Below are 24917 nucleotides of genomic sequence, written 5' to 3'. Positions count from 1 at the left end.
AACGACGAAGCCCAGGTAGTCAACGGAAGGGGAATGGAACCGGCACTTCTCTACCTTGACGAAGAGCCGGTTCCGGAGGAAACGTTCGAGTACCCGGCGGACATACTGGACATATTCCTCGAGGGTCCTGGAGAAGATGAGGATGTCATCGAGGTACACCACCACAAACTCGTCGAGCATGTCGCGGAGAATGTCATTCATGAGAGCCTGGAATACCGCCGGGGCGTTGGTGAGGCCAAACGGCATGAAAAGGTACTCATAATGACCCCGGGGCGTCTTGAAGGCTGTCTTCCACTCGGCCCCCTTCCGGATCCAGACCAGATGATAGGCACACTGGAGGTCCAGCTTAGTGAAGAAGGTAGCCTGGGTGAGGGGCTCAAGGATGGAACTCATGAGAGGAAGGGGGTACTTGTTCTTGACGGTTATCTCATTGAGTTGGCGATAGTCAATGCAGGGTCGGAGGCCCCCGTCCTTCTTCTTCACGAAAAAGAATCCAGCTGCCACCTGGGAGGACGAGGGCCAAATGAGCCCCGCTGCCAAGGACTCGGAGATGTACTCATCCATCGCAGCCTTCTCGGGGATGGTCAGATTGTACAGACGACTGCTGGGAAGGGGTGCCCCAGAGTGGAGGTCGGTAGCACAGTCATAAGGCCGACGGGGAGGAAGAGATTGGGCCCGAGTCTTGCTGAAAACCTCACCTAGCTCATGGTACTCAGGGGGAACAGAGGAGAGGCCGGGAGGCGGGGCACTAGGGGCACATCCGGGGGATGGGGCGGGAGCAGCCTGGAGACATTGGGCATGACAGGAGGAGCTCCACTCCATGATGGTACCGGAGGCCCAGGCGAGGTTTGGCTCATGCTGCACGAACCAGGGGCGCCCTAGGATCACAGGGACTAACGGGGGCTGGATGATGTAGAACCGAAGTCTCTCCCCATGGTTCCCTGCTATGGTGAGAGAGACAGGGTGGGTGCGTTGGGTGACGCTGGCCAGGCAGCGCTCGTCCAGTGCGAAGGCCTCCATGGGCTTCTCCAGCGTCTCTAGCGGGATGTTAGCCTGGGCAGCAAACTCTGAGTCTAGGAAACACTCATCAGCCCCCGAGTCGAGGAGTGCACCCACCGTGAGCCGCTGGTCAGCCCAGGCCAGGGTAACGCTAACTAGATGGTTCTGTGCGGCAGGACGGCGGGAACAGGAAAGGCGGCTCACTAGGATCTCCCGGGGCCCCAGTGAGCCTAGTCTTTTGGCCGAGTGGGGCAACCGCTAATCAGATGTCCCTTCTGGCCACAGTAGAGGCATTGACCCGCCTTGAACCGGGCCTCCCGTTCGGCCGGACTATGGCGCGTGCGCCCCAGCTGCATAGGTTCCTCCCCCGTCGTGGTCTGGGGCGCGGGGGGAGAAACGGCCACAGGGAAAGTGGGGCGAGCAGGAGTAGGGGTCCTGTCAGGAGTGCTGGACGACTGGGGAAAGGACGGGGATCCACGCAAGGCTCGCTCGCGCCTCCTCTCCCGGAGGCGTCCGTCGATGCGAATGGCGAGCTTGATCAGGTCATCGAGGGAGGTGGGCTCCTCCCGGGTGGCTAGCTGGTCCTTGACAGCCTCGCTGAGACCTCTCCGGAAGGTGACCCGAAGTGACCGGTCGTTCCAGCCGCTCTCAGCTGCGGACAGCCTGAACTCCACTGAGTAGTCTGTGACACTGCCACTGCCCTGCTGGATACTGCTCAGCCGAGCACCAGGGTCCTGGCCACCGACTGGATGGTGGAATACCTTCCGTAGTTCCGCCTCAAAGTCCTGTAGGTGAGGCAGAAACTGGCCCTCATGGACCAGGAAGCAGTGGCCCACTGAGCTGCTCGACCTGTGAGCAGGTTGGTCACGTAAGCGACACGGGCAGCATCAGACGTGAACATGCTGGGTTGGTGCAGGATGACCAGCTCACACTGCATGATGAACGTGGCACAGGTCTCAAAGTCGCCATCAAACGGTCGTGGGCTGGAGAGGCAGGGCTCCCGGGGAACTGGGTTGAGCCCCACACGGTTAACCGGGGCAGCGGGCCAAGGGGGCTTGTTACCCACGACTCCAGGGGCAGGCTGGCCAGGCGGCTGGATGGTGAGAGCCGCCGTGATGGTTTGCAACTGCCGCAGGATCTCTGCTTGTTGGCTCGCCAACGCCGCCTGCTGCCTCGTTAGGTTACCCACACAGGCCTGGAGGGGCGGGACCCGAGTCTGAAGATCGCTCACCGCAGCAGAGGCCGCCGTTAGCTGCTGGGTGTGGGAGTTGATCAGTTGGATCTGTCTGATGAGAGCCGCTTGAACGGGAGTGGTCGGTATACTCTCAGCTGGGGTCGTCATGGTCAGTTCGTACTGTTAGGGTTTGTGGAAGACCCCAAGCGCATGACACCAGACAGGGATGGGGTTAGCCGAAACTGGCGTACTTTATTCCTTGCGCGTACAACAGTCAAACACAGAAAGGCAATAAGCGACAAGAAAACGGAAAGTCCAAGGGAAAAAACTCGCGGGTAATCCAAAACGGGAACACGACAGGATACTTCCACGGGGAAACTTTGCAAGGGAAACCATAAACCAAGGGCTGCGGTGAGCTCAGAGAGAAAAGCACCGTAAGGGAAGAGTAGCCACTACTGCGACGAGATTACGGCACGAACTGACAACGGGCACTGGGAGACCACCAAATGTAAGCCCAGCCCTGACGGCTAAGCCCGGCCCTGGCGAGCTGATTGGCTGCCGGCGCGGGCTATTTTACTATGTATTTGCAGTTCTAACTTTAATATTTAGTTAAAGTATATTATTATGTATTTATAGTTCTAACTTTAATATTGTACTTAAACTATATTAGTATGTTATTACATTTCTAACTTTAATACTGTTAGAACTGTAACAATGTGACTCCTCTAAGAATCGTCACCTTAACGTGGTGGAGGGGTTTGTGTCCCATGATCCTGGGAGCTGTGTTGTTGGGGGCAATAGCCCCTGATAGGGTATCCCAAGGCAAATTGGTCCCAGGGGAGGGGCCAGACTAAGAGCTATTCCCAAAAAACCCAGTTAATTTACACCAGCAGAGTTACAGCACCCTGCCCGGAAAAGGGAAACTGGGGGCCCCTCCTGGAGCCAGACCTGGGAGGGGAGCTTGCCGGCAAGTGTCTGGGGGCTGGGACCAGCCCGAAAAAACAACATGGAGCTACCACCCCATGGACCCACCACACGCGGGGATGAGCATTGGGGTAGGGTGTAATGCAAGCCGGGCGGCAGGCAAAGGCGGGACCAGGGCGTGCCAACTTCCAGCATCGCAGCTTGGTCCTCGGGACGTGGAATGTCACCTCTCTGACAGGGAAGGAGCCTGAGCTGGTATGGGATGTGGAGCGGTACCAACTAGATATAGTGGGACTCACCTCCATACATAGCATGGGCTCTGGTACCAAACACCTGGAGAGGGGTTGGACTTATTACTTTTCCGGAGTTGGCAAAGTTGACAGGTGGCGTGATTGGGAGGAACGGTCTCCCTCGTCTGAACCCGAGCGGCGCCTTTTTATCGGATTTCTGTGCGAGTCATGGATTGGTAATAACAAACACCATGTTCGAACATAAGGTAGTTCATAAGTGTATTTGGTACCAGAACACCTTAGGCTGAAGATCGATAATAGACTTTGTGGTTGTATCATCAGATCTGCGGTGTATGACACTCGGGTGAAGAGAGGAGCAGAGCTGTGAACTGATCACCACCTGGTGGTGAGTTGGATCAGATGGCCAGGAAGGCTGCCGGACAGACCTGGCAAACCCAAACATGTAGTGACGGTGAACCGGGAACATCTGGCAGAGGGCCCTGTCCGTGAGGTCTTCAACTCCCACCTCCGGAAGAAATTCTCGTGTATCCCGAGGGAGGCTGGGGACATGGAGTCTGAGTGGGCCACGTTCAAAGCCTCTATTGTAGATAAGGCAGGCAGGAGCTGTGGTCAAAAGGTCATCGGTGCCTGTCGAGGCGGCAACCCAAGAACTCGCTGGCAGACATCAGTGGTGAGGGAAGCCGTCAGGCTGAAGAAGGAGGCCTTTCAGACATGGTTGGCCCAGGGTTCCCCTGAACCAACAGACATGTACCATGAGGCCAGAAAGGCTGCTGTTTCGGCGGTCGCGAAAGCAAAAACTTGGGTTTGAGAGGAGTTCGGCAAGACTATGGAGGAGGAATTTCGGTTGGCCTCAAGGAAATTCTGGCAAACCATCCGGCGACTCAGGAAGGGGAAGCAGGGCTTGACTCAGGCTGTGTTCAGCCGGGGAGGGGAACTGTTGACCCGGACTGGGGGTGTTGTCGAGCAGTGGAAAGAACACTTTGAGGAGCTCCTGAACCCGACTAACCCGTCCTCAGTGGAGGAGGTAGAGTCTGAAGACTCAGGGGAAGTCCCACCCATATCCCTGGCAGAGGTCTCTGAGGTAGTTAAAAAGCTCCTCGGTGGCAAGGCGCCGGGTGTGGATGAGATTCGCCCTGAGATGCTGAAGGCTCTGGACATTGTTGGGCTGTCTTGGTTGACACACCTCTTCAGTGTCGCGTGGAGGTCGGGGACAGTACCTTTGGAGTAGCAGATTGGGGTGTTGGTTCCCATATTCAAAGAGGGGATCACATTGCTCAGCCGCCCTGGGAAAGTCTACTCTAGGGTGCTCGGAAGGAGGCGCCGACCCATTGTCGAAACTCAGATCCAGGAGGAACAATGCGGATTCTGTCCTGGCCATGGAACAATGGACCAACTCTTTACCCTTGCGGAAGTGCTGAGGGGGGCATGGAAGTTTGACCAGCCAGTCTACATGTGTTTTGTGGACTTGGAGAAGGCTTACGACCCTATACCCCGGGGCACTCTGTGGGGGGTACTGCGGGAGTATGGGGTACAGGGATAGTTGCTACAAGCCATCCAGTCCTTGTATAACCAAAGTGAGAGCTGTGTCATCATTCTTGGCACAAAGTCAAATATGTTTTCGGTGGGTGTTGGACTCCGTCAAGGTTGTCCCTTGTCTCCGATTCTGTTTGTGATATTCTTGGACAGGATCTCAAGGCGCAGCCATGATGAGGAGTGTGTCCATTTTGGGAACCTCGGAATTACATCTCTGCTCTTCACAGATGATGTGGTTTTGTTGGCTTCATCAGAATGCGAACTCCGGCACGCACTTGGGTGGTTTGCAGCTGAGTGTGAAATGGCCGGGATAAGAGTCAGCACCTCCAAGTCTGAGACCATGCTTCTCTACCGGAAAATGGTGGATTGCTCCCTCCAGGTTGAGAATGAGTTTTTGCCTCAAGTGAAGGAGTTCAAGTATCTCGGGTCTTGTCCATGAGTGAGGGTAGGATAGAGCGGGAGATTGACAGGCAGATTGGCGCAGCATCAGCAGTAATGCAGACGTTGTACCGGACCGTTGTGGCGAAGAGGGAGCTGAGCTGGGAGGCAAAGCTCTCAATTTACCAGTCAATCTTCGTTCCAACTCTCACCTATGGTCATGGGCTTTGGGTAGTGACCGAAAGGGTCAGGTCGTGGATACAAGTGGCTGAAATGAGTTTCCTCCATAGGGTGTCTGGGCTCAGCCTTAGAGATAGGGTGAGGAGCTCGGACATCCGAAGGGAGCTCGGGGTAGAGCCGCTGCTCCTTCGCATCGAAAGGAGCCAGTTGAGATGGTTCGGGCATCTGATTAGTATGCCTCCTGGGCGCCTTCCTTTCGAGGTTTACCGGTCACGGTCAACTGGGAGGAGACCCCGGGGTAGACCCAGAACGCGCTGGAGGGACTACATGTCCAATCTGTCCTGGGAATGCCTTGGAATCCCTCGGGAGGAGCTGGAGTGTGTTCCTAGGGGGAGGGAGGTCTGGAGTGCCCTATTTGCTTGCTGCCACTGCGACCCGACCCCGGAAAAGTGGCTGAAGATGAGATGAGATGAGATGAGACTTTAATATGGTACTTAAAGTACATTAGTGCGTATTTACAGTTCTAACTTTATATTGTACTTAAAGTATATTAGTATGTATTTACTGGCCGTACATAATTATTCTACTGTGGCGGATACTAGGGGCTATGCCTCTCACCCAGCAGGACTGTGAGCTGGGGGCGTGGTTTACGTTCCCGGGCTCGCTGGTGCAGGGTTGTTCCTGCTGCAGTTGGTTTTTGGAGTTGAGGAATAAACATCAAACTCGCCTTGGTCTGCTGTGTTTTTCCTCATTCCTGCCACATTGGTGACCCCGAATTGAACATGTTTGGAGCAGAAGAGGGGTGTGAATCCACTTTGGCCACGCCGCCCCAACTCTCACAGCCGGCCGTTCTCGCCGCGGCTGTGAAACTCTCAGAGTTCTGGCAGAGCGAGCCGGCCTCGTGGTTCCAGCATGTCGAGGCGCTGTTCCACCTGCGTGGAATCTCCGCGGACGACTCCAGATACTATTCGGTCGTCGCTGCGCTGGACCAGCAGTCCACACGCCGGGCCATGCAGCTGTTGCGCGCCCCTCCGCAACACGATAAATACGTCGCCCTCAAACATCTTCTGCTCCGGAGGTACAGTCTATCTACCGCAGAGAGGGCAGATAGAATCCTTTCCCTATCCGGTTTGGGCGACGGGACGGCTGTGGACCTCATGGACAATATGCTGTCGCTGCTAGGCTCAGACGAAGGTGGGTTCCTTTTCCCGCACGTTTTCCTGCGCCAGTTCCCGTCTCCTGTGCGCGCGGCTTTGGCTAACTCCCCGTGTCTGGCCGCTGGTGACTGCCGAGGTTTGGCTGAGGAGGCCGATCGGGTCCTGCTGGCTACCAGACGGTTCTCTGTGCAGAGAGTGGCATCGGAGCCTCTGCAGCCGACGTCGGAGGACGCGGACCCGGCAGTGGTGGCTGAAGTGACTGCCCGGAGACGGCGCGGGAGAGGCCTCTGTTTCTTCCACCAGCGGTTCGGCAGCAAAGCGAGGCGCTGCGTCCCTCCGTGCACGTTTGAGGCGGCGGGAAACTCCAGGGCAGCGCTCAGTAGCAGCAGTGGGCGCTGGCGGACGTAGGGAGATGCTCTTCATTAAGGACACGATGTCAGGAAGACGGTTTCTGGTGGACTCAGGCTCGCAAAAGAGCCTACTCCCTCCTGCTAAGATAGACAGGTCGGCGGAAGGTGGCGGCCCACAGTTGAGTGCAGCTAACGGTTCGTCCATTGCAACGTTTGGCACAAGGTTGGTGACTGTTTGCTTCCACGGGCGCCATTTTGAGTGGGACTTTTTTAGTGGCCGCCATTACTGTTCCTATTATCGGCGCGGATGTTCTGTGTGCTAATGGTCTGCTGGTTGATGTTGCAAACCGCCGTTTAATTGATGCTGTGTCTTTCGCCACTGTTCCGTGCGAGACAGGGGGAGCCGGGCCGTTAACACACGCTAACTTTTTAGCATTAGGGGATGTTTTTCAGCGTTTGCTGGCGGATTTTCCATCGGTGACTACGCCTGCCTTTTCCACCGCGGTTACTAAACACGGGGTACAACATTTCATTCCCACTCTGGGACCGCCAGTTTTTGCGCGCGCGCGGCGCCTCGACGCGGTAAAATTGGCTCCAGCTAAGGAGGAGTTCGCCATCATGGAGCGTCTGGGTATAGTGAGGCGTTCCAACAGCCCGTGGGCCTCGCCGCTTCACATGGTGCCCAAGGCGGATGGGTCGTGGCGGCCTTGCGGCGATTTTCGCCGCCTGAACAACGTCACCGCCAATGACCGTTATCCCATCCCACACATACAGGACTTTTCCATACGCCTGGCAGGTGCCACTATTTTCTCTAAGGTGGACCTGGTGCGCGGCTATCATCAGGTTCCCGTGCGCGCAGAGGACGTGCCCAAGACCGCAGTGATCACACCGTTTGGGCTTTTTGAGTTCATGCGCATGCCTTTTGGCTTGAAGGGGGCAGCGCAAACCTTTCAGAGGCTGATGGACTCAGTGTTGCGGGACCTTGCTTTCGTGTTCGTTTATCTCGACGACATATTAGTGGCCAGTCAGTCAGTTGAAGAGCACCTGGCGCACCTGAAACAGGTTTTCCGTCGTCTGGACGAACACGGCCGGATAGTCAACCCGGCCAAGTGTCATTTTGGACTGCCGGTGATTGACTTCTTGGTGTAGCACACTTGATAAGAATGACACTTACAAGGGCTGGTGTTTTTGTTGTTTTACTCTATCTGTCAAATAGACATTACAGAGGACACGTTTTCAGAGCACGGCTCACTATACGAACGGCAACACTCATCTGACGACTCTACCCGAATGTCCCAGAGTGCACCGGGAGAGCCAGCACTACGTCACACAGGCTAGAAGCAATTAACCTGCAGTGCCCTCCTGTGGCGAGAACCTGCTATCACAACAACACAGCAGACAATTCCCTCTTTACTAGTAGTGAGTGGTCAATGAAGGTAAGTATATAAAATAAAAAATAGATGGGGGGGGCTACTAAATCCCAAGTACCCCACACTCTCCCCTCAAAAAGATAATGGCGTCCCGACATAACAAATCTACCAGTCCACATTGCATAACTTTTCATTGAAAAGATAGGTTATTACTAAGCAGGAGTCAATCTGGATACTGTACTGTAATCAGTCATAACATATAACACACATCTCCTATTAAAGGTATATGTTTGCAGTAAATAATGTGCACTTGAATCCACTGCTTCGTCCGTCTTGAGGCCGGGGAGCTATAGTATCTGACTAAAAGCAAATAACTTTGTAATAGTAATATCCCTGGTGGTAACAGGTGTGTTCTAAAACACCAATGCTACAGTAACTCTATGTCTGGTGATCACAAGACAACTAAAATCACATAGCTATAACAATTGTAACATGTCAAAAGTTTTTTGGTTTTTTTTTATTTTTATTATTTTTTAAATTTATTTATTTATACTGACTTGTCTGATTTGCTTATCTACCAGACACACTAGGCTGCCCTAGTCTGTGATAAGTAAACACTGGTGTAGGTTTTCTATTTCTCAAAGGATATGTTTTTTCTCTGGCAGGCTGCACAGCTTCCCCTGGAGGAGGCTGCAAGGCATCTTCTGGTGGAGGCTGCAAGGCATCTTCCGGGCTCTTGTCGTCATCGGGCTCATCCTCTTCTTCAGCTCCAGATGTCTCGCCATTCTCTGACACTGTCCCATTGTCCTCTATTGTTGCAGGCTGCTCCGCAAAATCCTCTTCATCTTGACCGTCTCTTTCCTCCGGATAGAACTCCAAGGCGTCTGGGCTCAGCTGACTCTGGATCCGCTCACTGGCTCTGACTGTTGGTCGTCCCACGATGCATCTCCAGTTATCCTCATCATCTGAGTCACTGTCCTGTTCTTGGTTCCACTGCATTTGTCTGTCTGTCTTCTTTCTCTCCCGTCTAGGTTTCACAGGTAAGTCCTCTTCTCTTGGTTCCACCGGCAGGAAGTCGCATGGCAGAAGAAGGTTCCTATGCATGATTCTGGTTCGTCCTTTTCCATTCTCCGGCTTCAGCTCATACACAGGGCTGTCAGCGTGCTTCCTCTGTGTTACTACATGCACCTGGTCCTCCCAGAATGGTCTTAATTTCCCCGGTCCTCCTTTCTCGTTCAGGTTGCGGATGAGAACTCTGCATCCGGGATACAGCTCTGTCCCGTGGGCCTTTTTGTCGTCTAGTGTTTTGTTTCTGGCCCCCTCCTTCCAAGCTGTCTCTGATGCTAGGCGATAGGCGTCATTCATGCGGGCCTTCCACTTCTCTGCATATTCTTGATGGGATAGTGCCTGGTCCTTTGCTCTAAGGCCAAACATCAGGTCAATGGGAAGTCTTGGATTTCTGCCGAACAACAGATAGTAAGGTGCAAATCCGGTCGCTTCATTTCGGGTGCAGTTGTATGCATGTATCACCTTTGGGAGTGACGCTTTCCAATCCGTTTTCGCAACCGCTGGCAGGTTTCTCAGCATCGCCAGAACCGTTCTGTTGAAACGCTCGACCTGACCATTTCCTTGCGGGTGATACGGTGTTGTGTGAGAACCCCTGACTCCACTGTACTCCTGCAGCTTGGCGAAGAGCTTATTGTCAAACTCCTTCCCTTGGTCATGGTGCAGCGTCGCCGGGAAACCAAATCTCAGCACAAAGTCCCCGAATACCTTCTCTGCGGCGGTCTTGGCAGCTTTGTTTCTGCATGCATAGGCTTGAACAAAACGGGTAAAGTGGTCCATAACCACCAGTATATACTCGTACCCTCCCTTACACTTCTCTAAGTGTAAGAAGTCAATGGAGACCATCTCAAATGGGTGTGTGGTCACGATGTTGGTGAGAGGGGCTCTGGTTGGTTTGTTGGGGCGCTTGGTCTTCAGGCAGCTACACACCTGTGTGATGTAATGTTCCACATCTTTCTGCATGTGAGGCCAATAGAAACGGTCCCTCAACAGGTGCAACACCCTCTCCACGCCTAGATGGCCCAGGTCTCTGTGCAGTTCTTTATACACCAGCTCATGGAACTTTTTCGGCAGGACTAGCTGAGTTCGGGTAGCTGTTTTCCGGCGCAGGATGCCATCATCATCAAGGCACAGCCGATGCTTCTCTCTCATGAGTGTCGCAACACCCCTGCTCGCACACTGTGTTTTTCCCCGAGGCCACTGATTGGAGGTTATGTACTTCAGCACCCCACCAATGACAGCATCCTCCCTCTGGGCGTCTCTCACCGTCTGACTGGATATCTCTGCCACAGGTGATGTATGTTCCTTCTCAAACTCGGCTAGTGCTGTGGCTATGGTTACCGGACACATCCAAGGCTCAGCTCTCTCCAGCTGTACTGACAGCGCCTGGGTCACACTGTTCATGACCTCGGGGTGTACTTCTTGTGAACAGGTCTGCATGTACTGCTCCATCGGCATGCGTGAGAGGCCATCTGCGTCCCCATTGGCTCGTCCAGGCCGGTACTTGATAGAGAACTGGAAATCGGCTAACTCTGCTACCCACCTGTGGGTGGTCGCATTCAGTTTGGCTGTCGTGAGCACATAGGTGAGGGGATTATTGTCTGTGTAGACAGTGAATGATGGAGCGTGGTAGAGGTAATCTCTAAATCTCTCACATATGGCTCATTTCATCGCGAGGAACTCCAACTTCCCTGAGTGGAGATGGTAGTTCTTCTCAGGAGTTGTCAGTGTCCTAGACCCGTACGCGATGACTGCCAGCCCACCCTGTGACTGTCTTTGATACAATACTGCCCCGAGGCCCTCTCGTGACGCGTCGCAGTGAAGGATAAAGGGCTGTTCAAAGTCTGGGTAGCCCAACACTGGTGGCTGGATGAGGAATTCAATCAACTGACAGAGGACCTGTTGGTGTTCAGCTGTCCACTTAACTGGGTGGGAGGAGGGCAGATGGTCTCGGGAGCCCTTCCTCCCCTTGTCCTTTCTCTTTTGTTTGAGCTTCCCCGCTGCTGTCTTCTCTGGGGTGAGGAGGTCATAGAGAGGCCTTGCAATTCGGGAGAAGTTAGGTATGTAGGGCCGGTAATACGAGATGAATCCCAGCATCTTCCTGAGCTCTCCGATGGTCGTAGGTTCTCTCTCCTTCAGTGCCTGGACCGGGGCCACATCAGCGGGGTCCATTGTGTATCCATCCTTGGTCACAAGCCTTCCCAGGAACCTTACTTGGTTTTTGAAGAGTTCACATTTTCTTGCCGTCAGCTTGATTCCATGGCTTCTGTAGCGGTGCAGTACTCTTCTCAGGTGCTGGAGGTGTTCGTCGAATGTGGTTGAGTGGACCAGGTTGTCATCTAAATACGGCTGACAAATGTCGTCCCTCAGCCCAATCAAACATTCCTCCATGGACCTCTGGAACTGTGCTGGTGCTGAGGACAGTCCGAAGGGAATTCTCACCCATTCATATAATCCCCACGGGGTGATGAATGCAGTCAGTGGGCGGCTGGACTCCTCAAGAAACCCCTGGTGATATGCCTTCCCCTGATCCAAGACAGAAAACCAGGCACTCCCCTTCAGGCTGTCGAGCATATCCTGGATGCGTGGTATTGGATGGCGGTCTGGGATGGACCTCTTGTTCAACTCACGGTAGTCACAGCAGAGGCGGAGGCTCCCATCCTTTTTCCGCACACACACGATTGGGCTTGAGTAGGGTGATTTTGACTTAGTTATCCAGCCTCTGTTCAGTAAATCCTCGAGGTATTCCTTCACTTCTTTATGAAGAGGCTTTGGGACTGATGTGTATGTCCGCTTCACCGGTGTGGTGTCACTCAGGCGGATCTTGAGCTGGAGTGATGGAATAGTCCCCACATCATGGTCATCGCGTGCGAACACACTACTCTCCTCCCGCAGTAGCTCTCTCACCTGCAGTTGTTGTTCAGGTGTCAGGTGGTTCAGAGGGACAGGCGGGTCCCATAGATCTTCCTCCTGGTGTTCCGTCTTGACATCACCTGGCCCTTTCAGCTTTGTTGTGTCTCTAATCACAGGTCTTCGTTCTGTACCTGTTGTGGAGGTCCCTGGGATGACTGGGTCCACTGTACTAGTCCCATCCACATCCAACGGCTTCACGGCGGCAGCGTAGATGGCTTTAGTTCTTTGGGTCTGCCCCAGGGGAGTCCGTGGCAGCAGTGTGATGTCATGAGCTGTGACGTTAGTCACTGGGACAGCGATGCGTGACCAGGTTCCCTTCTGTAAACATACAATGTTTTCATCCACCTTCAGGCCCTCTGGCCACTTTGGGTTCACATTAGGCTCAAAGAGGACGTTCTGGTCTGCTTGGAGGGGCCCTGCTCTAACACCACACTTAACAGTCTTTGTCTGGCCCGCCGGAATAGTCATGCTTTCTCGGCCCACTTTAACCATCCCCTCACCTTCCATATCATCTCGGCTCTTTATCAGCTTCACGAGGACTTCAGCCTTCTTGTAGTCAACCGCGAACGCAATGCTTAGTGCCTTTGTGATTACACTTGATGGCTGTCCAGCTCCAGACTCTAACAGGTGTTCAATTACATTGTAACCGATGATCGGTTCTTCTGCGGTGCCCTGGTGTGTGGTTACTAGTATTGGCACAGTGAGTTCCATTGGTGGGGTCTGAGTGGTGCTATTCGGTGCTAACTGGACAGTCACTTCCACCCATCCAGAGAAAGGAATGGTTGTCTGGTTTGCTGCTTTACCAGTCAGGGTGCCAGGGCCAAGGATCTCTTCTGTGGTTCTCACCTTGGTGTGTGGGAGATGTTTTCTCCTCCATTCTTCACTGATTAGGCAGACCTGCGACCCGGTATCCCACAATGCCTGTGTGGCTACACCATCAATGTAACAGTTTATCATGTATTTCTTTCCAATTAGGTTCAGCAGCTGTGACTGGCGTTTTGAGGAGATATGACTCACTGTGGGTGCTTGCTGTTCCCGCCCTGCCTCGTCTCGCTGTCGGGCAGACACTCTGGCTTCTAGTAGCTGAATACTGTCGTCGATGAGCTTGCTGGTGACAGTACAGCTAGATGTGTCTACCTGCTCCGATTTTTCAGGCCTCTGAGCTCTACACCCTCTTGAAAGATGGCCACTCTGTCCGCATTTGAAACAGTGGTTGCACTGGTCGCCCCTTTCACTGTCTTGACAGGCTTTGCATCCGCGCTTCCTCACAGGCTGCTGCTGACGAGAAGGTCTTTGGCCAGAGGAGTGGTTCATGGCTTTTCTCATCTGTTCCATTTCTCCTTTCAGCTGTTGGATTATCTCGTAGAACGCAGACTCCTTTTGGTTCCCTGCCTGTGTCTTAAGGGCTTTCACACTCGCGGATGTTGATGGCGACGACTCCTGACCCCCGACCACTGCAGCTTCCGCTCCTAGATACTGATGTGCCTCAGCTCGCACTTCCCGCACTCTGGTTTCCTTACTGTGGGAGCTCTTCTTGAATTTCCGCTGTCTCTCTGACTCAAAACTTGCGGCCTCTATCATCTTAACAATGAGAACATCATCAGTAGTTGCTTGATCATCGAGATAGCTCTTGAGCTGATATTTTACCTGGTCACTCACTAGCCCAGTTCCCACAGCTCTTAGGAACTTCTTCTGTATCAGTTCAGGGCTGTATTGTTCATCAGAGCCAGGCTCTCTCGCTGCTGCTAAGAGTCTCTCTTTACATGCTATGGCTCGGAACAGGAAGTTCTGTGGTGACTCCTGACTGTCCTGTGTGATGTTGATTAGTCGGTGATATAAGTCCACAGAGCTATCCTCTTTGAAATGGCCTTTCAGAATGGTCCTCAGCTGAGGGAGGGTGAGTTCGGTTTTGATCTCTAACAAGTCACGGAGAGTCAGCCCAGGGCTGATGGCTCGGATTACAGCCTCTATTATCTCCAACTCGCTGTGGCCTTTTCTCACCCCCATATCAATCTGATGCGTAAGATTTATATAAGACAATTTGTCTATCTGCCCCCGTTCTCCTATTTGGCCATTTATCTTAAAGTCTCTGCGTATGGTCACTTCAGGGGGTTGGATTACTGACGGGATTGGGTTTGAAGGTTGACTAGGTCTACTGGGTTCTTTAAGACTTAGTTTCTCACTGAGGCGTGATATCTCTTCCTCAAGCGCTTTTGTGGATGCAGTAAAGCTGGACTGTAAGGCCTGATATTGTTCATGTAAGCTTGCCAATTCAGCAGCATCCTTGTTAGTACTGTCTGCACCTGCACCAGTATGTGACTCCGCCCCTCTCTGCTTCATTTCACTAGAGAGGTCCACTAGTCTGGACAGAAACTGACGTGCTACCTCTTCATCCTCCTTCTCAATTGCTTCATCCACAGTCTCACTAATAAGTCTGATCAGCGCATGCCTCTTTGTCTGGTTTTCAGTGGGGACTTTAGCAATAACACACACCTCTTTTAACTGGTCCAGCCCTAACTGCAGGAGGGTCTCACTCAGCCTGTCTTGCAGTTGCTCAAGCTCCAGTTCCATTGTTGGTCACGTGTTCTCACTCCGCTCCCCACTTCTTCTCCTGACAATGGTGGCAATGGCGCTGATCCCGGGTTTCGGCACCAATATTTGTAGCACACTTGATAAGAATGACACTTACAAGGGCTGGTGTTTTTGTTGTTTTACTCCATCTGTCAAATAGACATTACAGAGGACACGTTTTCAGAGCACGGCTCACTATACGAACGGCAACACTCATCTGACGACTCTACCCGAATGTCCCAGAGTGCACCGCGAGAGCCAGCACTACGTCACACAGGCTAGAAGCAATTAACCTGCAGTGCCCTCCTGTGGCGAGAACCGGCTATCACAACAACACAGCAGACAATTCCCTCTTTACTAGTAGTGAGTGGTCAATGAAGGTAAGTATATAAAATAAAAAATAGATGGGGGGCTACTAAATCCCAAGTACCCCACATTGGGTACCGCATTTCGCCGCAAGGCGCGGTCCCGTTGCCTTCTAAGGTCCAAGCGGTGGCGGAATTTCCCCGCCCGGTCTCTGTTAAGGCATTGCAGGAATTCTTGGGCATGGTGAATTTCTATAACTGTTTCCTCCCTCGCGCTGCCCACCTCCTTCAGCCACTTTACGAAGCCCTGCGGCTTAAGAAGGCTAACGACCTTGTCGACTGGACTCCCGAACAGGTCCAGGCCTTTGACGGAGCTAAGTGCGCCCTGGCTAACGCTGCCCTCCTCGCCCATCCCACACCCACGGCGTCCATAGCTTTAACAACCGATGCGTCTGACATAGCCGTGGGGGCTGTGGTTGAACAGCGTGTGGCGAATGCGTGGCAGCCACTCGCATTTTTTAGCCGCAAACTGCGGGATAGCGAGCGCAAGTACAGCGTTTTTGACCGGGAGTTACTGGCACTGCACCTTGCAACCCGGCATTTCCGCTTCCTGCTGGAGGGTCGCCCATTCACGGCTTATGTGGATCATAAGCCGCTGACTTTTGCCATGTCCAAGGTGACTGAGCCGTGGTCTGCACGTCAACGGCGCCACCTAGCGGCGATCTCCGAGTTCACAACGGACATTCAGCATGTGGCCGGGAAGTCCAACCCTGTTGCTGATTGTCTGTCGCGTGTGCTTGTGTGTCCTGTGCACCTCGGTGTGGATTTCTCCGCTATGGCTGCCGACCAGCCCAGCGACCCGGACGTCCTTGCCCTTAGGTCAACGCGTACCGGTCTCAAGCTAGAGGACGCTGTGATGCAGGAAGGCAGTCCTGCCCTCCTCTGCGATGTCTCCACCGGCCGTCCCCGCCCCGTTGTTCCAGTGGCCTGGCGCCGTCGAGTTTTCGATTCGATTCACTCCCTCTCGCACCCTGGAGTTCGGGCGTCGGTGAAGTTGGTCGGTTCCAAGTTCGTCTGGCCTGGCCTCCGCATGGACGTCAAGGGGTGGGCAGCTGCATGTGTAGCGTGCCAGCGCGCTAAGGTCCACCAGCACACTAAATCGCCCCTCGAACCGTTTCCGACCCCGGCCAGACGTTTCGACCACGTGCATGTGGACCTGGTGGGCCCTCTACTTTCTTCACAGGGTTTTACGCACCTACTCACAATGGTAGATCGGACCACCAGGTGGCCAGAGGCTGTTCCTCTATCCTTCACAACATCCTCGGATGTTGCAGCACTTTTCTTTCCTCCTGGGTCGCCCGTTTCGGCACTCCGTCAGATATCATCTCAGACAGGGGCCCCCAGTTCGTGTCAGAGCTCTGGTCGGCACTTGCGCGATCCTTGGGTGTGCAGGTACACCGCACTACCGCGTATCACCCTCAGGCTAACGGCTTGTGTGAACGTTTTCACCGGTCGCTCAAGGCGGCGCTGCGCTCTCGGATGGTAACTGGGTGGAGCGTTTACCTTGGGTTATGCTCGGGTTGCGTTCGGCTCCTAAGGAGGACCTCGACGCGTCACCCGCTGAGCTGGTGCTCGGTCAGCCGCTCCGCGTCCCAGGGGAATTGTTGCCTGGGAGTTCCGCTCCTCGACCCCGTCCGGCCGTTTATCATTTTTTGTCCGACAGCACTCGGGTTCCAGGCCCCGCTCACCACTGTTTTCCGCGGTCGTTCGTGCCTGCGGAGCTCATGTCGGCTCGTTTTGTTTTAGTACGGCATGGTGCTCACCGCTCGCCCCTCCAACCCCCATACGATGGCCCATTTCGGGTTCTTGAGACGGGTCCTAAGGGTTTTGTGCTAGATATGGGTGGGCGTAGGGAGCGTGTCACGCTTAATAGGCTTAAACCGGCGCACAGGGTGGCAGGCGAAGTTGTGTTTCCGGCCCAGGTTCCCCGTCGGGGTCGTCCTCCTTCCAGGACCCCGGCAGTGTCTTCACGGGTTCAGCGTTCTGCTTCTCAGCCGGCTTTGGACTGTGTTTCACCTACTGTTCCGGCTGTGGGACGGCGCAGCCGTTATGTCAGGCTGCTTAAGCCTCAAGTGAGACACTGATTTTCTTTCCAGGAGTCCCTCCTGGGTGTTCGGGGGGGGGGGGGGGCTGTGTGGCGGACACTAGGGGCTATGCCTCTCACCCAGCAGGGTTGTGAGTTGGGGGCGTGATTTACGTTCCCGGGCTCGCCGGTGCAGGGTTGTTCCTGCTGCAGTTGGTTTTTGGAGTTGAGGAATAAACATCAAACTCGCCTTGGTCTCCTGTGTTTTTCCTCATTCCTGCCACACTACTATACTTATTACATTACTATTATAACTCCAATATTGTACTTAAACTATATTAGTATGTAATTACATTTCTAACTTTAATCAGGTCAAGGAAGCCAGTCAGGTAAAAGAAGCCAATCAGGTGCAGAAAGCCAGCTAGGTGAAAGAAGCCAATCAGGTGAAAGAAGCTAACTAGGTAAACGACGCTAATCACTTGACTGCCTCCAGGTACTCATGGTGTCGTGCGTTTATGGCGACTCTGGGAGAGCTGAGCGACTACGCTGGCCAGAGGGAGGCGCTGGCGGACAACCTGCAGACACACATAATCAGCGAGCTCCTACGATACACACAGGATCTGAAGGCAGAGAGGAAGTCGGTAAACCACACACACACACACACACACACACACACACACACACACACACACAATCTGCAAAGACATCCATCCATCCATCCATCCATGCATTATCTGAACCACTTATCTTGCTATCAGGATTGCAGGGATGCTGGAGCCTATCCCAGCAGTCATTGGGCGGCAGGCGGGGAGACAACCTGGACAGGCCGCCAGACCATCACGGGGCCGACACACACACACACACACACACACAAACACACACACATTCATACCTAGGGACAATTTACTATGGCCGATTCGCCTGACCTACATGTCTTTGGTTCTCCTGAGCTACATGTCTTTGATTCACCTGACCTACTTGTTTTTGATTCACCTGACCTACATGTCTTTAATTCACCTGACCTACATGGCTTTGGTTCACCTGACCTACATGTCTTTGATTCACCTGACCTACATGTCTTTGGTTCACCTGACCTACATGTCTTTGGTTCACCTGACCTACATGTCTTTGATTCACCTGACCTACTGTTAGGGTTTGTGGGAGACCCCAAGCGCACGACACCAGGCAGAGATAGAGATCGCCGAAACTGGCGTACTTTATTAATAGTTCATACAACGGTCAACACGGAAGGACAAGGAGCAACTAGGAAACAGGAAGCCCAAAATGAACCGAAATGCCCCTTTAAGGTCCACCGAGAAAACACACACGGCAACGAAAAGAGCCCAGTAATCCACTTTGTGTGGGTAGTCCCAACAAACAGAGAAAGTACACGAAACTCGCGGGTAATCCACTTTGGGGGACGCGGCAGGATGATTCCGCAGGGAAAAACTCCACAGAGAAAACGGTAAATCCAAGGGCTGAGATAAAGAATACACATGGAGGGAAGAGTAGCCACTTCACCGAGGAGGTTACGGCACGAACTGGCAATGGGCGCTGGGAGACCATCAAACTTAAGCCCAGCCCTGACGAGCTGATTGGCTGCCGGCGCGGGTGGGCGAGCCGTAACAGTACCCCCCCCCCTCCACGGGAGCCACCGGGCGACAGGGTCCAGGATGAGCTGGCGGGCGACCCAGCTACTTTCCTCCGGACCGTACCCTTCCCAGTCCACCAAATACTGGAACCCCCGTCCTCGCGGACCTTCCACTGGGGGTGCCCATCCACGATCTCAGGGGGAGGCGGAGCTGGGGCCGGAGGCATCAGAGGACTGTGGGAGACAGGCTTAACCCGAGACACATGAAAAACGGGATGGATCTTCAAGGAAGCCGTAATTCCTTCCGGGATGTGGGATCGGGCCAGTCCACCACAGCCTGGATCTTGCAGGGGTTGTCCCGGCCGTGTCCCCTCTCGACGACGAAGCCCAGTTAGTCAACGGAAGGGAAATGGAACCGGGACTTCTCTGCCTTGACAAAGAGCCGGTTCTGGAGGAGACGTTCAAGTACCCGGCGGACATGCTGGACATGTTCCTCTAGGGTCCTGGAGAAGATGAGGATGTCATCGAGGTAGACCACAATGAACTCGTCGAGCATGTCGCGGAGAATGTCATTCATGAGAGCCTGGAATACTGCCGGGGCGTTGGTGAGGCCGAACAGCATGACCAGGTACTCATAATGACCCCGGGGCGTCTTAAAGGCTGTCTTCCACTGGTCCCCCTTCCGGATCCGGACCAGATGATAGGCACACCGGAGGTCCAGCTTAGTGAAGACAGTAGCCTGGGTGAGGGGCTCAAGGGAGGAACTCATGAGGGGAAGGAGGTACTTGTTTTTGATGGTTGTCTCATTGAGTTGGCGATAGTCAATGCAGGGTCGGAGGCCTCCATCCTTCTTCTTCACGAAAAAGAATCCAGCTGCCACCTGGGAGGACGAGGGCCGAATGAGCCCCGCTGCCAAGGACTCGGAGATGTACTCGTCCATCACAGCCTTCTCGGGGATGGTCAGACTGTACAGACGACTGCTGGGAACGGGTGCCCCAGAGTGGAGGTTGATAGCACAGTCATAAGGCCAATGAGGAAGAAGAGATTGCTGAAAACCTCACCTAGCTCATGGTACTCGGGGGGAACAGAGGAGAGGTCGGGAGGAGGGGTACTAGGGGCACATCGGGGGGATGGGGCGGGAGCAGCCTGGAGACATTGGGCATGACAGGAGGAGCTCCACTCCATGATGGTACCGGAGGCCCAGGCGATGTGTAGCTCATGCTGCACGAACCAGGGGCACCCTAGGATCATAGGGACTAACGAGGGCTGGATGATGTAGAACCGAAGTCTCTCCACATGGTTACCTGCTATGATGAGAGAGACAGGGTGGGTGCGTTGGGTGATGCTGGCCAGGCAGCGCTCGTCCAGTGCGAAGGCCTCCATGGGCTTCTCGACTCGGGGGCCGATGAGTGTTTCCTGGACTCGGAGTTTGCGGCCCAGGCTAACATCCCGCTAGAGACGCTGGAGGAGTGCACCCACCGTGAGCCGCTGGTCAGCCCAGGCCAGGGTAACGCTAACTAGATGGTTCTGTGGGGCAGGACGGTGGGAACAGGAAAGTCGGCTCACTAGGATCTCCCGGGGCCCCAGTGAGCCTAGTCTTTTGGCCGAGTGGGGCAGCCACTGATCAGATCTCCCTTCTGGCCAAAGTAGAGGCATTGACCCGCCTTGAACCGGGCCTCCCGTTCGGCCGGACTATGGCGCGTGCGCCCCAGCTGCATAGGTTCCTCCCCCGTCGTGGTCTGGGGCGCGGGGGGAGAAACGGCCACAGGGAAAGTGGGGCGAGCAGGAGTAGGGATCCTGTTAGGAGTGCTGGACGACTGGGGAATGGAGGGGGATCCACGCAAGGCTCGCTCGCGCCTCCTCTCCCGGAGGCGTCCGTCAATACGGATGGCGAGCTTGATCAGGTCCTCGAGGGAGGTGGGCTCCTCCCGGGTGGCTAGCTGGTCCTTGACAGCCTCGCTGAGACCTCTCCGGAAGGTGACCCGAAGTGACCGGTCGTTCCAGCCGCTCTCAGCTGCGGCCAGCCTGAACTCCACCGAGTAGTCTGTGACACTGCCACTGCCCTGCTGGATACTGCTCAGCCGAGCACCACGGTCCTGGCCACCGACTGGATGGTGGAAAACCTTCCGTAGTTCCGCCTCAAAGGCCTCGTAGGTGAGGCAGAAACTGGCCCTCATGGACCAGAAAGCAGTGGCCCACTGAGCTGCTCGGCCTGTGAGCAGGTTGGTCACGTAAGCGACCCGGGCAGCATCAGACGTGAACATGCTGGGTTGGTGCAGGAAGACCAGCTCACACTGCATGATGAACGTGGCACAGGTCTCAAAGTCGCCATCAAACGGTCGTGGGCTGGAGAGGCAGGGCTCCCGGGGAACTGGGTTGAGCCCCACAGGGTTAACCGGGGCCACGGGCCCAGGGGGCGGGTTACCCACGACTCCAGGGGCAGGCTGGCCCGGCGGCTGGATGGTGAGAGCCGCCGTGATGGTTTGCAACTGCCGCAGGATCTCTGCTTATTGGCTCGCCAACACCGCCTGCTGCCTCGTCAGGTTACCCACACAGGCCTGGAGGGGCGGGACCCAAGTCTGAAGATCTCTCACCGCGGCGGAGGCCGCATCTAGCTGCTGGGTGTGGGAGTTAGTCAGGCGGATCTGTTCGATGAGGGCCGCTCGAAGCGGGCTGGCCGGTACGCTCTCCGTGTCGGCTGGGGTCGTCATGGTCAGTTCGTACTGTTAGGGTTTGTGGAAGACCCCAAGCGCATGACACCAGACAGAGATGGGGTTAGCCGAAAACTGGCGTACTTTATTCAAACATAGGAAGGCAATGAGCGACAAGGAAAAAACGGAAAGCCCAAGGGGGAAAAAACTCGCGGGTAATCCAAACGGGAACAAGGCAGGATACTTCCACGGGGAAACCTTGCAAGGGAAAAACAAGAACCAAGGGCTGGGATGAGTTCGTAGAGAAAAGGACTGTGAGAGGAGAGTCGCCGCTACTGCGGGGAGGTTACAACACGAACTGACAACGGGCAAGTGGGAGGCCACCAAACTTAAGCCCAGCCCTGATGACTAAGCCCGGCCCTGACGAGCCGATTGGCTGCCGGCGTGGGGTGGGCGGGCCACGGCGCGGGGTGGGCGAGCCATAACACCAAGGCTGCCATCCATGTGAAAGACAACCCAGTTCCACGATTTTTTCGTCCCAGGTCTGTCCCCTACGCCAGCCATTCTCAACCGGTGGGCCGCGGCCCACGCAGAGCACCACCCAGTGGGCCGCGGTGGTACTGCCCAAATAGTTAGCCAGAATGAAAATATTTGTCTGTCAAGTAGTGATTTCACGTCTAATTACACAATACCTAAATGGCACAGGGATTAGTGTTAATATATAGTTTTAATTAAAATACACAGCCTTTTTTTAAATTAATAAATGATGAAGATAACTGCACATGACCCGGAACGTCATCAGTTAGAGACAAACGTCTTGTCGCTGTTAGTTCCGGTGTGTGAAGGAGAGTGCAAACAAGCATTTATATTGTATTTCGACTACAGTAAAACGAGGGATCGGTTTCTAAAGAGAAAGGGTGAAGGAGGCGAGACCTCTGCACCAGCTAAGATACCGAAGCGTGTGGTCAGAAATTACGACCCTGAATACATTAAGTTTGGATTCACAATGGCGGGTAGTGACGCAGAGCCGAAAGCACAACGTGTCGGATGTGGCGAAGTCCTCTCAAATGAATCATGAAAACCATCAAAGCTGCAGAGACACTTAACACCATCACCCTGGACGTGTTGGAAAGCCAAAAGAATACTTCCAGAGGAAGCGAGACGGGCTTCAAGCACAACAGGAAGCCGCAAGTGCGCTAACAACGCAACCAAAAGCTGTTGTGGAAGCGAGTCCCCTGGCGGCTGCTCGTGTAGCAGGAAAGCGTCTACAGTACCAGAGGATCTGGTCCGGCCTAGCGCCGCGGACATGTGCCTAGAGTTACTGGGGAGGCAGCGGCCACGGAAACCTAGACCGTGCCGCTGTCGACCCACACAGTGAGTAGGGGAACTGCTAATAGAGGCGATGACATCGAAGCCAACTTCTGGAGAGAATAAAGGCAAACCCACATTCTGCCATACAGCTGGACGAGTCCACTGACGTCAGCAGCGCCGCTTTATTGCCGGTTTTTGTGAGATACAGCTGGGACGGTCATTTTCACGAAAATCTACTTTTTTGCAAAGAGCTTCCCACCAGAAGCACGGCAGACGAATGCTTCCGCTGCCTTGATAATGACGTCACTGGAAAAGGACTAGATTGGAAACATTGTGTCGGTCGGTGTCTGCGTGGACGGCGCTGCATCGGTGACAGGACTACATCGTGGTGTTGTCAAGCAAATCCAGGAGAGGGCACCGGAGGCGAAGTGGACGCGTTGTTTCTTACATCGGGATAATCTGGCTACGAAGAAGACGTCGCCAGAGCTGCATGACGTCATGAATGTGGCTGTGAAAACTGTCAACTATGTTAATAAAAAGGCAGTCAGCTCGAGATGTGTGAGAGGACGGATGCAGATCACGTGCAGCTCTTGTATCACAGTGAAGTAAGGTGGCTTTCAAGAGGACATGTGCTTCATTGCCTGTTCTAACTGAGGAAAGAAGTGCATGCTTTTCTTGATGAGAAGCAGTCCCCTCTGACAGAGCATTACATCGATGATGCCTTTTGTGCAAAACTAGCCTCTTTATCAGACATATCTGATCAGTTGGATCAGCCGAATATGTCAATGCAAGGAAGAAACAGCACCGTGTTTTTGGTTTCAGACAAAATTGAGGGGTTCAAGAAAAAAAATACATCCTTTGGAGCAGGAGAGTCAAAGAGGGACGAATGGATGTGTTCTCACTCCTGAGTGAAACTTTGGAAGGTTCTCCTCCTGTTCACATTTCCAGTGTTGTCACCCAGCATTTAACTCGGTTGTCAAATACATTTTCTGATTACTTCCCAGAAGACCCCCGGAATGGAAATCTTTGGATTTTAGACCCGTTCTCAGTGGATCCTGCATCTGAAGACATGGCCTTGTCCACTGTGTTGGACAACCAGCTGATGTAACTAGTATCAGCTGACAGCAGCCTGAAGCTTCAACTCACACAAGTTGACCTCGCTTCATTCTGGATATTGGCTGCCAATGAATATCCTTCTCTGTCGCGACGGGCAATCAAATGTCTGTTGCCTTTCACCACCTGTGTGAGTCAGGGTTTTCCATTGGGACTGTCGCAAAATCAAAGGCTAGGGACAGATTGCAAGTAACTTTGAATGCTACTCTGCAAATCAGCCTGTCACCCATCCCACATCAGCTTGATCTGATCATTTCTCAGAAGCAACCCCACGTATCTCTCTGAGGGCAAGTAAAATATTTAATTCAATCATTGCTCCTGACAGTGACGTAGGAGCAGTCGATTACAGGTCAGAATACCCCTTTATTGATTTAATTTGTTATAAGGTTTTACATTTATTCGGTATGTGGGCCCTGACTGTCTTGACACATACCCACGTGGCCCTTGGGTTACAAAAGGTTGAGAACCCCTGCCCTACGCCGTGCGAGCAAAAGTAGATGAAGAAATAGACAGACTGTTGAAAGAAGGCATAACCACACCGGTGAAATATTCAGATTGGGCAGCCCCAGTTTTGCCAATCTTGAAGCCTGGGGGAACCGTGAGATTATGTGGAGATTACAAACTCACCATGAACACTGTTTCCTCACTGGAGCAATATCCAATACCTTGGGTAGATGACCTTTTCGCAACACTGCTTGAGGGAAAACAGTTTACAAAATTGGATATGAGTCACGCATATCAGCAAGTACTCATGGACGATGTCTGTGAATGTTCTCATTCATCCAGGTCATGGTTATCCAAAGGAGTTTTCACGGATATATACCAAGTCCAGTTGCACTCATGGACGATGAATCAAAGAAATACTTGACAGTGAACACGCACTGTGGTTTCTTCACATACTGCCGTTTGGAGTGGCCTCAGCACCAGCTATATTCCAAAGGACCATGGAGGATCTGTTAAGAGGAATTCCGCGAGTGGTAGTGTACCTTGACACAATT

General features: G+C 53.7%; 1 protein-coding gene across 1 annotated transcript in view; it reads left to right on the top strand.

Moving 5' to 3' along the window:
- Window positions 1-24917, top strand: part of fnbp1a (formin binding protein 1a) — a 187727-nt gene that overhangs the window by 31415 nt on the left and 131395 nt on the right. The window contains exon 4 of the mRNA XM_056278074.1: window positions 17747-17894. Coding sequence (XP_056134049.1) covers window positions 17747-17894 — 148 coding nt within the window. The remainder of the gene's footprint in view (window positions 1-17746; window positions 17895-24917) is intronic.

Source organism: Lampris incognitus, chromosome 1, assembly GCF_029633865.1.
Source record: "Lampris incognitus isolate fLamInc1 chromosome 1, fLamInc1.hap2, whole genome shotgun sequence".
NCBI lineage: Eukaryota > Metazoa > Chordata > Actinopteri > Lampriformes > Lampridae > Lampris > Lampris incognitus.
This window is presented reverse-complemented; position numbering and strand designations above follow the sequence as displayed.